The following is a 15,167-nucleotide window of genomic DNA, read 5'->3' on the forward strand; positions in this document are numbered from 1 at the left end:
TCAAAGTTGCACGAGGGTCTTCTGAAGCCTCACGAGAAGCATGGCCTCAGGACGAAAGCCTTGGGTAGCTAACAGCTACTTCCAGAAGGGTCGGGCTGGGCATGCCTTGTCAGCAATGAGAGGAGGAGGATAGTGGGCAAGTGGAGGTGGTAGAGCTCAAGAGCCTTGGTAGTACAGGGGGTTTAAGGCACCCTGTTATTAAGCTTATTAAGACCAGCTGCCTGCAATTACTGCAGGGTTCGAATCTCGCCAAGGCTCAAGGTTGACTCAGCCTTCCATCCTTTCTAAGGTAGGTGAAATGAGGACCCAGTTTGTGGGGGCAATAAGCTGACTTTGTATAAATATACAAAAGGATGAAGGCTATTGCTGAGCACATTGTAAGCCGCCCTGAGTCTTCGGAGAAGGGCGGCATATAAATCAAATTAAAAAAAAAAAAAAAAAAAGACAGCTTGTTTACACTTCTCCCCTGGCAGCAGCCATTTCTGGCTTGGCTGGCTAAGATTGCACAGCAGCAGCCATTTACCTGCTGCCCAGCCTGGCTCCTTGCAAGCTGCCTGGGCCTGATAACTTGCTGCTGGCTTTCCCAGTGATTTTGCTTGGTCAAAGCTGGGAGGAAGTTTTGAGGAGGTCCTTGCAAAACGACTCTTGATTCTCGCTTAACTGCAGTGATGAATCAGCCACCACCAAGCAATGCAAGTCACATAACATTGCACTTTGCAACCACATTGCTTAGTGATGGAAATTACATCCCAATTACCATAGCGGATAGAGGCCTACCTGTAAATAAGATTAATCTGGTGTCATTTTGCTCTTTGGCCTGGGCTTTGTTACATTTTCTTTCTTTTCTCTGCCTGAACCCTCCAGCCTATATAATCCTAATCTGAACAACAATGCGGAGCAGAAGGAAGCTGTCCGTCAAGTGGTGGCAGGGACTTCCAGACCAGCTCCATATCTTATATTTGGGCCTCCCGGTACTGGCAAGACAGTCACTATGGTGGAGGCCATTAAGCAGGTGAATATACTTTTGTCACAGATCTAATTATAATGAAAGTGTGAAATGGACTGGGGAGGAGCCAAGAAATCTTGCTTACAACCTTGATGAATATAGTCCTAAACCAAGAATCTTATGGAGACCCAGTGCTATTTTGCACCATCCTTAAGTAGCTTCCTGCAAGGCTTGAAGTATTTTTTTTTCCAATTAAAAACCTCTTATTTGTGCTCTTCTCAGGTCCTGCGATGCATTGAGGGTGCCCATGTGCTTGCTTGTGCTCCTTCCAACAGTGCCTCAGACCTTCTCTGCCAACACCTCATGAAACATGTGAATAATAGGAACATCTACAGGATGAATGCTAGCAGTAGGGATTACCATACAATCCCCGAGGATATCAAGGTATATTTTAGTTTTTTCTCTCCAAGCTAAGCATTCTGTTCTGACTAAGATCTTCCAGGCTAACTGCTGGTAGCATTCTCATATGTCTACCATCTAAAATTTTGAATTGAGAAATTTAAAAAGAATAGATCTCCATTCTTGGGTATTATTTAATGCCTGCTTTTGTTTCTAGCCTGTGTGTAACTGGAATAAGGCACAGAATTGCCCTATATTTCCAGAAAAGGAAAAACTGCAAAGCTACCAGGTCATTATCACCACACTGGTGACAGCAGGAAGGTAGGCCACATGTAAAATAACTACTGAAGATGGGTGGGAAACAGATTATGAAATTATTATGGAGAGGCATAGTGATTTGGAAGAAGTTAATCATTTATAAAAATTCAATTTTGAAATTTTACTCTTATCATTAGAAAATGAAATTTATTTATTTTCAAAAATTTCATTCAATTTCAGGAGGTAAAAAATATAACTAGCTAAGAAGGGAGAAAATTAACTTTTTATAGCCACCTGTTTTCAGCACATATTTTTATAGAAATGATCAACTGATCTCTGAAATAAACACAAGAATTAAGTGATTAGCATGGGTTAATATTCACAGAGCCCATCACCTCCCAACAAGTATACTATGAATTATAGTTCACCAACTCTGGAGAAAAACTGTTTTTAAGGCACTATTTCATATAGTTAAGAATATCTGTTGAAATACCAAACATTTTCTTGGTTGCTATGTGACAGATCCAAAGACAGATATTCAAGAGTGTTTTGTTAGTATCCCCAATTCCAGGAAAGGGCATGAACAGAGGTAATGGATCTATTCTTGGTTTGCTTACTGTAATGTTAAGCAAAAAGTAAAACATTAGCCATTCTGATATCAATAATAAGTTTCAAGGGTATGACAGCTGAAAACAGGCTAAATCAAAATTTTTGCTTAACTGTACTATAGGATCTTGGGTGGTAATGATTAAGATGCTAAACTCGTCCTAAATAAACACAAGTTCAAGTTTATTCACATCAGGAATTTCACTAGGGTGACTTTGAATCATTGTCTCTTAGCTTAAAATTCTCTAGAATAATGTTTCTCCATTTCAACTACTTTAAATTGTATAAGTTTCAATTCCCAGAGTTCCCCAGTCAGCATGCTGACCATGGAGTTCTGGGAGTTGAAGTCCACACATCTTAAAAGTTGCTGGGGTTGAGAAAGGGTTCTGTTTGTGGAGAAAAATTCTTGGAGGAGTATTGCAACCAAGAAAATCTCTCAAACCTTCCTGGAAGAGATGCAGTATATAAATTTAATGAAATAAGTAATATTAGACTACCGTGCGGTAGTAATATTAGACTCAGTGCGGTTGCTGCAAGAGGAACAAGGATCACAGTTCTCTGAATTCTTGCCCACATGGGAGGTGGGAAAGAAATGAATATTTCCTCCAAGTCTCTTGGTAAAGGATGCCAAAATTAGTTTAAAGGATAAATAAGGAGTTTTAGAGATTTTATTTTCATGCAGAGAGTTTTCATAAGACTTTGGGAAAAAGGCCATTTTCACACAAGAGAGGACCTAGGGTAATAGTGCTTTTCCTGGAAAGCTGAATATTTCTGCATGTGTTCAAAGATTTTGTGTATCTCTTCTAATTAGATTGGCTTCAGCTGATTTCCCTCCGGGGCATTTTTCTCATGTCTTTATTGATGAGAGTGGCCATGCTGTGGAACCAGAGAGCCTGATTGCCATTTCAGGTGAGGAATGATTTTTCTGTAGCTTTTGATCCCTTTCTCTTCTTCACAAGATTAGTATGTTCATTTTCAGTAGGACAGAATAGAAATGATACATCATCTACCAGGCGATGAGAATATTGCCATATATCTTTGCTGTGGTTCTTGTCAACTAACTTACACTTCCCCAGTCTGGCATTTGCCAGAAGTATTGGTAGTGTGGTTCCAGAATTTCCAGTAATCTGTGTTTTGGGGAGACAGAGTCCTGGGGAAGGTTGAGGAAGTCCATTTCTAGATATGTTAATGTTCTGCTGTTGAAGATACAGAATGTTTTGAATGGCAGTTGTGTGTTTATATAAAACCTTCCAGTAGTATTTAGCATATTATGTTAGCTTCTTACTAACAACTAACAAAGTAGTAGTTGTGGAGCTGATCAGTTCTAGGTTTTAATACTTTTTAGCTGTGATCGGGAAATAGGCAAATCTTTGCCTATTGTTAAACAATCCACAAAGGGAAACTTTGTGAAATGGGCTGCTAGGACAGGCCTTTCTCAATTGTACTGACAGAGGAGGACTGTTACAGATCCCATCAGTCAAAGAACTCTATTGGTGGGATCTAGGAGAAGAACCTTCTCTGCTGTAGCACCATCCCTTTGGAACATTCTGCCCCCTGGAGCAAGGTCTGCCCCCACACCCCCTGTCCTTCTGTAAGAACCTAAAGGCCTGACTCTATCACTTGGCCTGGCGAGCCACTGGAGTACCAGAGTGGAGGTAGCTATCAGACTAATAACAAACCCCACTTTCTCCCTGCCCATGCATCCTGTTCCAGCTCAGTTCATTTTTTAATACATATTGTTGTACTTTCATTATTATTTTTATAGTTTTTGTTTTCCTATTGTTATATTTATATTTTTATAATTTTGTATTCTGCCATTGTAAGCTGCCTAGTAGCCCCACACCAAGATGGGCAGCAAATAAATTTTAAAAAATAAACCCTAGGAGTCCTTATTGTAGATATTTCTGCTGTATGGTAAAAAGCTATTTGTTTTGTTTTTTTATTTCCTCTTTTTAGCTTTTTTATAAATGCTAATATTTAATACTTGTTTTCTCATTTTTAATGTTGCTTTATCTTATTCCATGTGGTTTTTATATTTAAGTAAGCAACCTAGCAAACTTTGGGGGGGAAATCAGAAGAAAACGTTAACAAAGCAAATAGATCTCCATCTCTCTTTCAGGTATTCTTGCCATGATGGACCCAAAGACAAACGTTAATGGAGGTCAGCTGGTTTTGGCAGGAGATCCCAAGCAACTGGGACCAATTTTGAGATCTCCTCTGGCAGTTAAACATGGCTTGGGCAAGTAAAAGGAAGTCATATTTTAATGTACTAGCAGTTTATATGGTGCAAAATAGCTATTTAAGGGTAAAGAAAAAAATGTAAAGAAATGTAAAGCCATTGAACTCTCACATTGCCATTGTATAACCATAGTACTGTTAATGTCTGTTTCAAAAATAGCTCTGGGGGAACACTACTACTTATTCTTGTGCCATATCTGTCATTGGATGTTGGCGATCATGTTGGCGATCCTATTTTTATCAACAGCCTCACGAAAAAGTACTGCTGAGTTTTGTTCAAACCAGTCCCTTAGATTTTGAAGCCATGATGTTCTTCTTCTGCCTGGGCCTCATTTGCTTTCAATCTTTCCCTGGAAGATTAAATGAAGTATGCCATATTTTTCCGGGTGTCACATCACATTTCAAAAATATTCTAACTTTCGCTTTTTTATGGTTTTGATGATTTGCCTTGGCTTTCCCAGGCGGCTTATCACCTACTCATTTCTGATTTTGTCAACCCAGCTTGTTTATAACAGGGAATTCTACCATCTTCCGTGAATCCCATTTCAGTTTGTCTTTAGATTTAATTAATGATGTCTCTGAAGTGGTTGTTTGATTGCAAAGGATACGAGCAGTGGTGAAGTCTTCTTAAGAAATTCTACCTATGTAGTTTAAGATTGTTTCAAATATATCCACAAAATGCTCCAGGAATGTATGTTAGATGTTGGTTACTTTGGATGAAATAATAGGACTATTCTATATTGATTAGAGAGGTAGTCATCTTGTTGTTTCTCGAAGTAACTAGCCTATAGGATTTTCCCCTAGACTGGATTGTTGTACTGCTCTAAGAAAGGGAAATTGCGGAGGGACAAACTGTCCCAATTTTTCAACACTTATGAGGCATTTTTGCTTTTGTAGGACTTTCTTTGCTGGAGCGGCTGATGCACCACAATTCATTATACCAAAAGACAAATGAGAAATACAACCCACAATTTGTCACTATGCTGCTGCGCAATTACAGGTACATTCCATGCTCTAATTTCCTGTCAAAATCAAAAGTAGGTTTTGCTTTGCTACAAATTCCTCTGTGACATTGGCTGAATGACATTGGGATTTCTACTTTGGAAATTTATCCAGTGATAGTTTACAATAATAATTGCACCCTATGGTCTGAGAGTTTCTTTTTAAAGGAAAAACTGCATGTAAAGAGAAGATGGTGCAAATGACACACTGAAAAACTGCCTATATATATATAGGACCAGAATTTCTGTTGCTAAGCAACGGGCTTGTTAAGTGAGTTACCCCCGATTTTATGATATCTTTTGCCATATGCAGTGAAGTGATTCACTGCAGTTGTTAAGTGAATTATATGGTCATTAAATGAATCTTGCTTCTCCCATTGATTTTGCTTGTTGGTAGCTGGCTGGGATGATCCCATGACTCTGGGAATCTACAACCATTGTGCCAGTTGCCAAGTTCCCAGATTTTGATTATGTGATTGTGGGTATGCTGCAATGGTTCTAAGTGTGAGGACTGTCATAAGTAACTTCTTTCAGTGTCGTAATATTGAAAGACGTTAAACAAATGATTGTAAATGAAGGACTACCTTTCTCTTTTGGAAAAAGGTGGAATACAAGTTGAACAAATAAATAATATAAGTGCTGGGGTGACCAATATCATGTAGCTTTTATAAAATTCTCTGTTCACCCTAAATCACAGAACTTGATTTACCCTGTATTCCTAACTTAGTTACTGAATTACCTGGATTCACTTCAGATAGTACTGTGATATCAAATCAGAAATTAACCAGACTTGAGTTCAGCTATAAAAAGGTAAATAAGATCAGCACATTGTGAAAATGGAATAGATTCGACTTCAATTGATTTATTTATGTGTCTAAACTCAGCTAGGCGGACATATAAGTGCCTTAGAAAGAGTGCAGCTTTTTAGAACATAATCGCAGAACATTTCTGAGATTATTTCCTGACAGAACAATTAATCAGTGGAACAACTTTCCTCCAGAAGTTGTGGATGCTCCAGCCCTGGAAGTTTTTAAGAGGAGATTGGATAACTATCTGTCTGAAATGGTACCCTGTTTTCCCCAAAATAAGACATCCCCTGATAATAAGCTCAATCGGGTTTTTGAGCGCATGGCAATAAGGCCAAGCGCTTATTTCAGGGTTCAAAAAAATATAAGACGGTCTTATTTTCGGGGAAACACGGTATAGGGTTTCCTGCCTAAGCAGGGGGTTGGACTTGAAAACTTGCAAGGTCCCTTCCAACTCTGTTATTCTATTTATAATACATATGGAAAGCCACTGTGCATTCCATGTACAAACTTCCATCATGTTCTTTGCTCAATCTTCTCCACAGATACGCTTATGAAGAAAGGGCTGTTTTTCGAGTTTTGTAAATGGGGGTTATCTCTGATAGACTTGACCAAGGGAGTCTAGAAAGTCTGAAGTAGCACAAAAACAGGCAACTAGGGCTTTCAGGTTCTAACTTGTGGTAGGAGATAAAGAAAACATCATTCTCTTTCTTGTAAGCTATTCAAGTTTGCTTAGATGCTAAAATGTCACTCTTCAATTCCAGGTCTCATAAAGCCATCCTCGAATTCCCCAATAAAAAATTCTATGATGAAAAACTCATGGAATGTGGTGATCACCTAATTACTCATTCCTTCTGCAATTGGAGCGAACTGCCCAAGTCGGTGAGGACCTTTATACATTGAGTAGGATCACATATGCATAATCATATACATGTATTGTGAAATACTTAGGTAGGTTTTTTCCCTACTTTTTTTTTTTTTTTTTGCAGAAATTTCCTATCATATTCCATGGGGTCTGTGGGGAAGACCAGCAAGAAGAGAGGAGCCCTTCATTTTTTAATACTGCTGAGATCAGTGTGTTGATGGATTATCTCAAGAAACTTCTTCTGGAAAATCAGGGCAAAAATGGACAAACCAAAATTCCTCCCAAAGAGATTGGTGTCATCTCCCCATACAGAAAGCAGGTGAGACCTTCCTCAGCTGACTAAACTAGACACTTTTCTTTCAGTAGTGGTAAACCCACAGTTTCTTCACGTGGTCAAAATGTCCTCTGTCTGATGTAACCAGAAGTTTTCTCAACTGTTTCCATGCCTGTAATTTTCAAGAGGATGCAATCTGTAACATCGATGAACCACAGTTTACAGCAATGACATCAAAAATGCATCAGAGAGTTATTCCAGACATGGGATTTGTTTTGACAATTTGCAACTATCCTACATTATGCCTTGCGTTCTCCATATGTATGCTTTGAATATATAGTGCCGTATAACAATATGCATTAGATATTTTTGTACTTTTGATATTAAAACGCACTCTAGTTTTAAATATTTCAGCAATGCAGGAAAATGCTTAGATTTTTATGGACTGGAAGTTAAGATAATTCTTTTATACTTCCTTTGTTCCCAGCATATACTGTGACACTGAAAAAGAAAGCATAAACATGTATATACTTAAGATAAAGGAAAAAAGGCAAGTCTTCCACCTCTGCAGTGTGTATTAAATAAAAAAAAAATCAGCTTTACAAAGATTTCATCTCTGCTGAGGACCAATAATCAAACTAAGGACTTATGATACACTAATTTCTCTTTCTGCTTAGGTAGAGAAGATAAGAAAGGCCATAAATATAGAATTAAAGTCCCTGATGGGGATCAAGGATCTAAAGGTGAGATCTGCACCAAGGGAGCTTCGATTATTTACTGTTATGTCCTATAGCTCAAACCTACAGTACGTTTGTATGACCAGGTAGGACCTCGTATGCTGCAATGGCAAAGCATGCACACCTTCAGTTGGATTTATGTCTTTTGAAAAAAAAAATCCTTCAGTTAGTAAGCTCTAGCAATCATACCAGCCTTTACTCTAATTTTAAGGTACATACTCGTGCTAAACATTCAGAAACCAGGGTGAACACACATGAACAATGAAAATACAGCGGAACTTTGGGAAAGGTGGATTTAATTGTAACAATGTACTAAAAGGTTCTCCACATCTTCCCTGTCTGCACTTCCTCACGGGTAGTCCTCGCTTAACTGTGATAATTGGGACTGGGAATTCAGTCGCTAAGTGACACTGTTCTTTAGACTGATGCTAGGTGACTGTGCTAATTTAAAAATGGCAGTTGTGGCAATCCCAGTTGCTGCCATTAAGCAAATCCCACACAGTCACAGCATCCCATCATCCGGTGATTGCCATTTACAACCTCTTCCAGTTTCTGTATGACTTTGCTTGTTGGCAGCTGGCAATGAAGATCACAAATGGTGGTCACCTAATTGCAGGATGCTGTAACATCCTAATTGCAAGCTAGTTGCCAGGTGCTCCAGTTGTGATCCTATGACTGCAGGTTGGGATGCCCTGATGGCTAGAACATCTAGAACTGATTGAAGTCCCTCTCATTCAGTACCATTGAGTGACATGTCATTCAACAAAGGCTACTTGTATGCTTCGCCGTTTGGGAAACCCAGATGTAATGAAAAGAAAAAGCCCCCTGCTAAGCCCATCTATCACTCTGGACTTCCATATCTCGTAAATCCTAGCTAGAATTATTTTATGTTTCTGCACCTCAGGTGGGCTCTGTGGAGGAATTCCAGGGTCAGGAGCGGCGTGTGGTGCTCGTTTCAACAGTACGCAGCAGCAGCAATTACTTCGGAATAGATGAAGAGTTCAACCTTGGTTTCCTCAATAATCCCAAGGTATCACACCAATCTGTGACATGCTATAATCTTTAGCACATCCGGGGCTGATTGGCTTTTTTATGGGACCAAAACACCCCAGAAACATATCCTCCCAAATGACTCTTCCTTTTTGGGGGCCATTAGATAGAGAAGCTATAACAAAATATAATTTATTTTCTGTTTTGCACATGCCCAAACTTGTCTAGTAAATTTATTGTTTATAATTTAGCATTGTGTGAATCAAGTCATTTCTGATTATTTAAGAAACCTTGGATAAATAAACCATGGGTTAGTATATACTGTACACATTTCACATATCTCCGTATCATATTTCTGTAGCCCCGGTTTGTCCTAGAAATATAGGAAGAATTCCCAGAAAGGATTATTAACATGATCTACTCTGTTCTGATGCCCCAAAACCAGTTATATAAGACTGCTAAGACTACTGTAAATCTAATAGCTCTTTTAGAGCAGGACTGTGTGTGCTTTACACAGGAATTTCATCACTTGACATTTTTACAACTTCCTTTAAACACCTTTATGGTACGAGCAAAGTTTGATTTATCTTATCAAAGCATTTTGGAACAAAAGCTAATATAGCCTGAAGCTCTGCAAAGTAAGGAGTTTCTTAACTCTTCTGTACCACCAGGTGGTGATCCTTAGTTAAATTCAAGACTACTTTTTATTCTCTTTGTCTTGATTCAGAGCAACTATATGGGTAAATCCCTGCAATTTTCTTAGCAACCGTTTTAGAAGTGCGGACAGACTTCAAATTACAAACATAATTGGGACCAGAATCTTTGGTAATTGAGCGAAGCAGTCATTAAGTGAGATATCACTTGACTGCTTCACTCAACAATCACAATTTTGACTCTCCCGGTTGTGATCATTAAGGGGTGAGGGTGGCCTCGCACAAGCTGTAGGGCCCACTTGTGCACAGAAACCTGCCATGATCTGGAAGGCCTCGGCTAGCTAGGGCCCACTGGCATGTGGGTTCCTACTGTAACTCTGGATGCCATGGCCGCCTCCCCCATCACACCAAACCTGGGAGAACTTGGTTGATTACAGAGCTCACCAGTGTGTGGAAACCTGCAGATAGGGAGGCCCGGCCTTCCCCACACCTCACCATGCCTGGTGTGCCTTGACTGGTCACCAGACCCAGCAGTGCATGTAAATTGTTTCAGTTACACCTTTGTGTTTTTCTGTGGCTGCTAACAGGCACCCTTCCTAAAGAGGCCGCCTTGCACCATTCTACAAGTGGGCACCATTGTCATGATCGTTGAGAAAGCTTTTTCCCCAAATTCTGCACGCTGAATGACGTAAATGGCCCTTACTTGCAGAATGGCATGAAGTGTCCTCTGTAGGAAAAACATATCTCACATTGGCTAGGTGTGCCAGTCAGAAGCTGCAGGAAAACACAAAGGTAGGTGGATCAATTCATATGCACTGTTCAGCTCTGTAACGGGACAAGACATCCCAGGCATGGTGACTAGGTCATAAGTCCCTTTGTTCAGCACTACTGTAACTTCACCATTTGGTTGCTGAACAGTCGTTAAACTGGCGTATAGTCACCCTGTTTGCTTTGTGCCAAAAGTGGGACTAAAACTCTGTTTTCTCCATTCTTAGTTCAGTTTCTTAACCACTGAACCAAGAAAAAGCAAACCACCAATTTGGGAATGAAATCCCTGTTTGTAGTAGTTTTGTGCTAGATAAAGGCTATTTCTTAGAATATCCAGAAGATTCAGTTAGGAGATGGAAGTTAAGGAAGCTTTTTATCATCTTTAAGTGTCAATTATGAAATCTGTATCTCATACTTGAATGTCGGGAGTATGTAGAATTCTTTACCAGTGATCTAAGTTGTTAACTTTTTCTTTTTTTATCACTCCTCCTTTTCATTTTCAGCGCCTGAATGTGTCCCTTACAAGAGCTAAGGCACTCTTGATTATTGTAGGCAACCCAATTACACTAAGCAAGGATCCATACTGGAATGAGTAAGTGTTGGCTTCCTTAATCCTAATGTCTTTGCCCAGCTAGTAAAATTATTTTTCCTTCTGCGGTGAATCAGAGATACAACTGAATAAGCAGCACTAGATATTCTTTTGACATTTCCAGGTAAAGCATGGCTAAGTTACAGTATCTGGTTCTACATGAAAAGAAGGAATCAATCTTTATTCTAGATTTTATACTTCTCTGACATGAAGGTACTACATAGCCCAGTATTATCTATTCCTACAGTCTTCAGCTTGAGAAGTCTCATAAAGCCTGTATTGAGAGGCTTATTTGCAATTTGGAATCTCATTAATTGATTTGTGACTGCCTCAGTGACCCTGTCATTTCTGTAAATCTGAAGAGATTCTGTTATCCAGGTCATGGTTGTCTCAAAGGTGCTTTTTCAGGAGGCAACTGGACTTTATTTTTTCTTGGAAGACATTTTGATTCTCATCCAAGAAGCTTCTTCAGCTCTGACAAGATAGTGGGGAATGGAAGGATTTATATTCCTTGCAGACAGCTGGTCATTTGCATCCTTTTAGAGGGTCATTGAAGCACTTGGAGTTTATCCTGGTTCCTGTAGTCTGCAGTTCCCCTCCCCCTGCGAAATCCATTCCTACTCCCACACTGTTGAAAGGGTGTTCATCCCAAATTGTGTAGCCAAAAGTCTCCAGAGACTCTCAGCCATCCAGGCCATGTCCTTCCCAAAGGTGTCCCCCTCAGGAGGCAACTGGACTTTTCCTGTTTTTAAAGATTCTTCAAAGAAAAAATAGGAAAGTCCAGTTGCCTCCTGAGGGGGCACCTTTGGGACTGCCACTTCTGTAAGTGGTTCGCAAGAGTGTGAGTTGTTTATGTCCAAACGTATCCTGTTTTCCCATTCCAAATTCTGATCTGCTTTAATTGCATTAATAATTCAACTATGTTCACAGGTTTCTTGAATACTGCAGAGTCAACAAAGCTTGGAAGGGATATAAACACAGTAGAGTAGAGGATGAGTTGCTAACAGCAGAGCTATCTTCTCTCAACATAAATGATCAGCCAGCAGGTAAGGAAATGGCTGCAGTGTTGAAAGCAACCTTTAATTGTTAGTCATTCTTTGAATGTTTGGAAGAGAGCCAATTTAATTCTTTCATTTTCAGAGCAGTGGACTTGGGGGATGAGAAGGGAGAGTCAGCTCACAAATTAAGAAAAAATGGGGCTAAGCCTTACAACCTTAAATTGAAGGAAGCCAAAAGCAAGAATTAGGAAATATTCTGCCCGTGAAATAAGCATTTAACAGTCCTCTTAAATACAGGCCATATTGCAACAATATTAGATCACAAGTCAATGTTCTAATTCCTCAGTTGCTACTCAATTGTACAATAATTATAATCAGTCTCCTTTGAGGTGTCCAGTATGCCTGAAGCAAGAATTTTTGTGGTTTTAATCTCAGGAAGAATGAACTCTGGAAATGTCATACCAACTTTTTGGCTTGCAAAATGGGAGGATGGGGACCAATTAGAGATTAGAGTTGGCAATTGTGCCCGTACTGTGTGGTGTAGGGGAGGGAATATTTTTGTTAGCTCTAGAGTTATCTTTGCTCGGAAGCCAGAACACTGGCTAAATGATGATTTTTCAACTTCCCTGTTGGCTGGTGATAGCATTGATGACTCATAGGTTGGCGTGACTTGATTAGATTTCGTTGGGTCTCAGCATTCCATGATCAGCAGGCAGGAAGAGGAAACTCTCGTGACTTGCCTCAAGTGTTTTAGAGGGATGGGGAATTGGAGTGTCATTGTTTAAGGCAGGGGTTTCCAACCTTGGCAACTTGATTTGTGGGCTTCAACTCCCAGAGTTCTCAGCAAAGCTGGCTGAGGAACTCTGGGAGTTGAAGTCCACAAGTCTTAAAGTTGCCATGGTTGGAGACCCCTGGTTTAAGGGATGATGTTTTTTTATAAGCATTACATAGACTGAAAATTGATTTCCAGCCAAAATCCAATTCACTTGGAGTCTTTAACTTTTCTACACTGAAGCTTTATGCATCTTGGAGAAGAAGAGTTAAGTGTACCCCTTTAAATGTTCAGAAAGGCTGCTTGGTTAATGCAAGGATAGCAAATAGATTTCCTTCTCCTTTCTATCTGCCTACTTGCCTCTTCACCTAGTTATCTTCTCTGCAGATAATGGCTTACAAGACAGTTACATCCAGCAGCAAGTGGAGCCACAATGGAGATATGAACATTGAAACTAGTGCTGTCTTAAATGTGATCCTGGTGAACACTGCCTTCTTGAACATTTCTGCAGGATTGATGGACCAGACAAGTAGCCAAATTTTATTTGATCTTCATACCTGCTATTTCTCAGGAGTAAATATCAGGGTTCTCAAAACTCTGCTTAAAAAAATTAATAATGAAGTAGAAATTCATGTGCGGTTACCAATCGTGACCAAATTAATCGTGTATTCTTTCATGAGTGCCTGCACATTTGTAATGCTGAGAACAAGTGCATATGGTCACATGTAGGGTAGGTCTGAGGAATAGTAATTGAAATATTTTTGATATTTCAAACAGTGATTACATTTTGGTATCGAGATATTGTAGAGATTATGAAGATTTTTGGGGGGAGGATAGGATGAGGGAAAGGAGAAAATTACCAAAACCTTGTTAGTTTCAAGACTTAAGATTTTATCTAATCGGTTTTTGTACTAAATTTATTAAATTTATAAAATTAAAATTTAATTATATGCATCATGATTCTGTATCAGTTATAAATTGTTTCCTCCCCCTGCCTGGCATTACACAGATGTGAAAAATTTAGATTCCCCCCCCATGTGGTTCTGGATGGGATTAAAGAAATAAATCTTTCTGACTTCTTAGAGGGGGTCTCCAAATTTGGCAACTTTAAGACTTGCGGACTTCAACTCCCAGAATTCCTCAGCCAGTAGAATTCTGGGAGGCCATGTTTGGAGACCCCCTGTCTTAGATAGTGATAGAATTTACTTTTCATTGGAAAGATGCCTTGACTTCTGACTCAATTTCTTTCATTCTTATGTTATACAGTGATGCGACTTTTTTTCAGCCTTGGGAACAGCACTAGATAGAGCATTATTTAAGCACAAGACTTGGTTTAGTTCAGAAGCACATAATTTTTACCCCTAGATTAGTCAATAGAAAAGCACTAATCGTCTGCAGTCATATTGTCTCAAAGGAACAAGAATATCCTTCATTACATTAGGTCATTTGTTATTCCTGTATGTTTAAAAGATGGTCCTATGCATTGTACCACTGGTGATGGTTATTCAGTAGATCCTCAGAGATCTGCATGATTAGGAAGCAGCTGGCACCATGCGCCAACTGCAACAGTAATGTTTGGCTCTTTGCCATTTTATGAGGTAAACAGAAGATGAAGAATGCTGGTGTCTTACTCTGTTCCTGGTGCAGCTGTGCTTACAAAGACATCATAATATATCCACTACTTGGGCAGATGCTGTGGTGTTTAAAACACACCAGTTCCTAAGAAAAGCATATCTTTTTGACACACCAATCTGTTGCTATAGCCATTGGCTGGTCAGATGCATTTCATTCTCATGGAATTTCTGAGGTTTTTGGAGTGATTATTAAAATTGACATTACATTTACTCAATGAAATACGAACACTCCATCTTCATTTTCTTCATTCCACTTTGGGGGAAAAAAAACTAGAATCTATGTGTAAAAAGGTCCAGATGGAATGTCCAGCCGTAAACTTTATGCTGAATGTTTCATTCTGTTCAGGTTTACTTTCAATTACATTTTTCTTTCTGTTGTTTTGTGGTGTTTAAAAATCCAACCCCCCCCCCAAAGCAAAAAAAGGAAATGCACATTTATCTAACCTTAGTGAAAAATACAGTTCAGATGATCACCAGATGAAAACACTATCTAGTCCCTTCAGTGCATTTCTTGAAAGTCAACACACGTTATTCAAAGGTTATTCTTCTCAGTATTTACAGCGACAATGACCTTCCTTTTCACCACTTGCTATTCTATAGCAGATGGGAAAGCCAACTCTGCCCAACCTTAAT

The 15,167-nt window shown here is 39.3% G+C and overlaps 1 protein-coding gene across 1 annotated transcript in view; it reads left to right on the forward strand.

The window, feature by feature from the left end:
* Positions 1–13,895, forward strand: part of MOV10 (Mov10 RNA helicase) — a 33,070-nt gene extending 19,175 nt beyond the window's left edge. The window contains exons 10-22 of the mRNA XM_070939836.1: positions 865–1,012; positions 1,229–1,390; positions 1,563–1,666; positions 3,021–3,118; positions 4,329–4,448; positions 5,345–5,447; positions 7,019–7,136; positions 7,244–7,438; positions 8,071–8,136; positions 9,035–9,160; positions 11,045–11,133; positions 12,061–12,176; positions 13,288–13,895. Of these exons, the coding sequence (XP_070795937.1) occupies positions 865–1,012; positions 1,229–1,390; positions 1,563–1,666; positions 3,021–3,118; positions 4,329–4,448; positions 5,345–5,447; positions 7,019–7,136; positions 7,244–7,438; positions 8,071–8,136; positions 9,035–9,160; positions 11,045–11,133; positions 12,061–12,176; positions 13,288–13,352 (1,510 nt within the window). The 3' untranslated portion in view covers positions 13,353–13,895. The remainder of the gene's footprint in view (positions 1–864; positions 1,013–1,228; positions 1,391–1,562; positions 1,667–3,020; positions 3,119–4,328; positions 4,449–5,344; positions 5,448–7,018; positions 7,137–7,243; positions 7,439–8,070; positions 8,137–9,034; positions 9,161–11,044; positions 11,134–12,060; positions 12,177–13,287) is intronic.
* Positions 13,896–15,167: the final 1,272 nt, after the last annotated feature.

This window comes from Pituophis catenifer, unplaced genomic scaffold (assembly GCF_029215685.1).
Source record: "Pituophis catenifer annectens isolate HBS135680 unplaced genomic scaffold, rPitCat1.0.hap2 SCAF_3, whole genome shotgun sequence".
Taxonomy (NCBI): Eukaryota; Metazoa; Chordata; class Lepidosauria; order Squamata; family Colubridae; genus Pituophis; species Pituophis catenifer.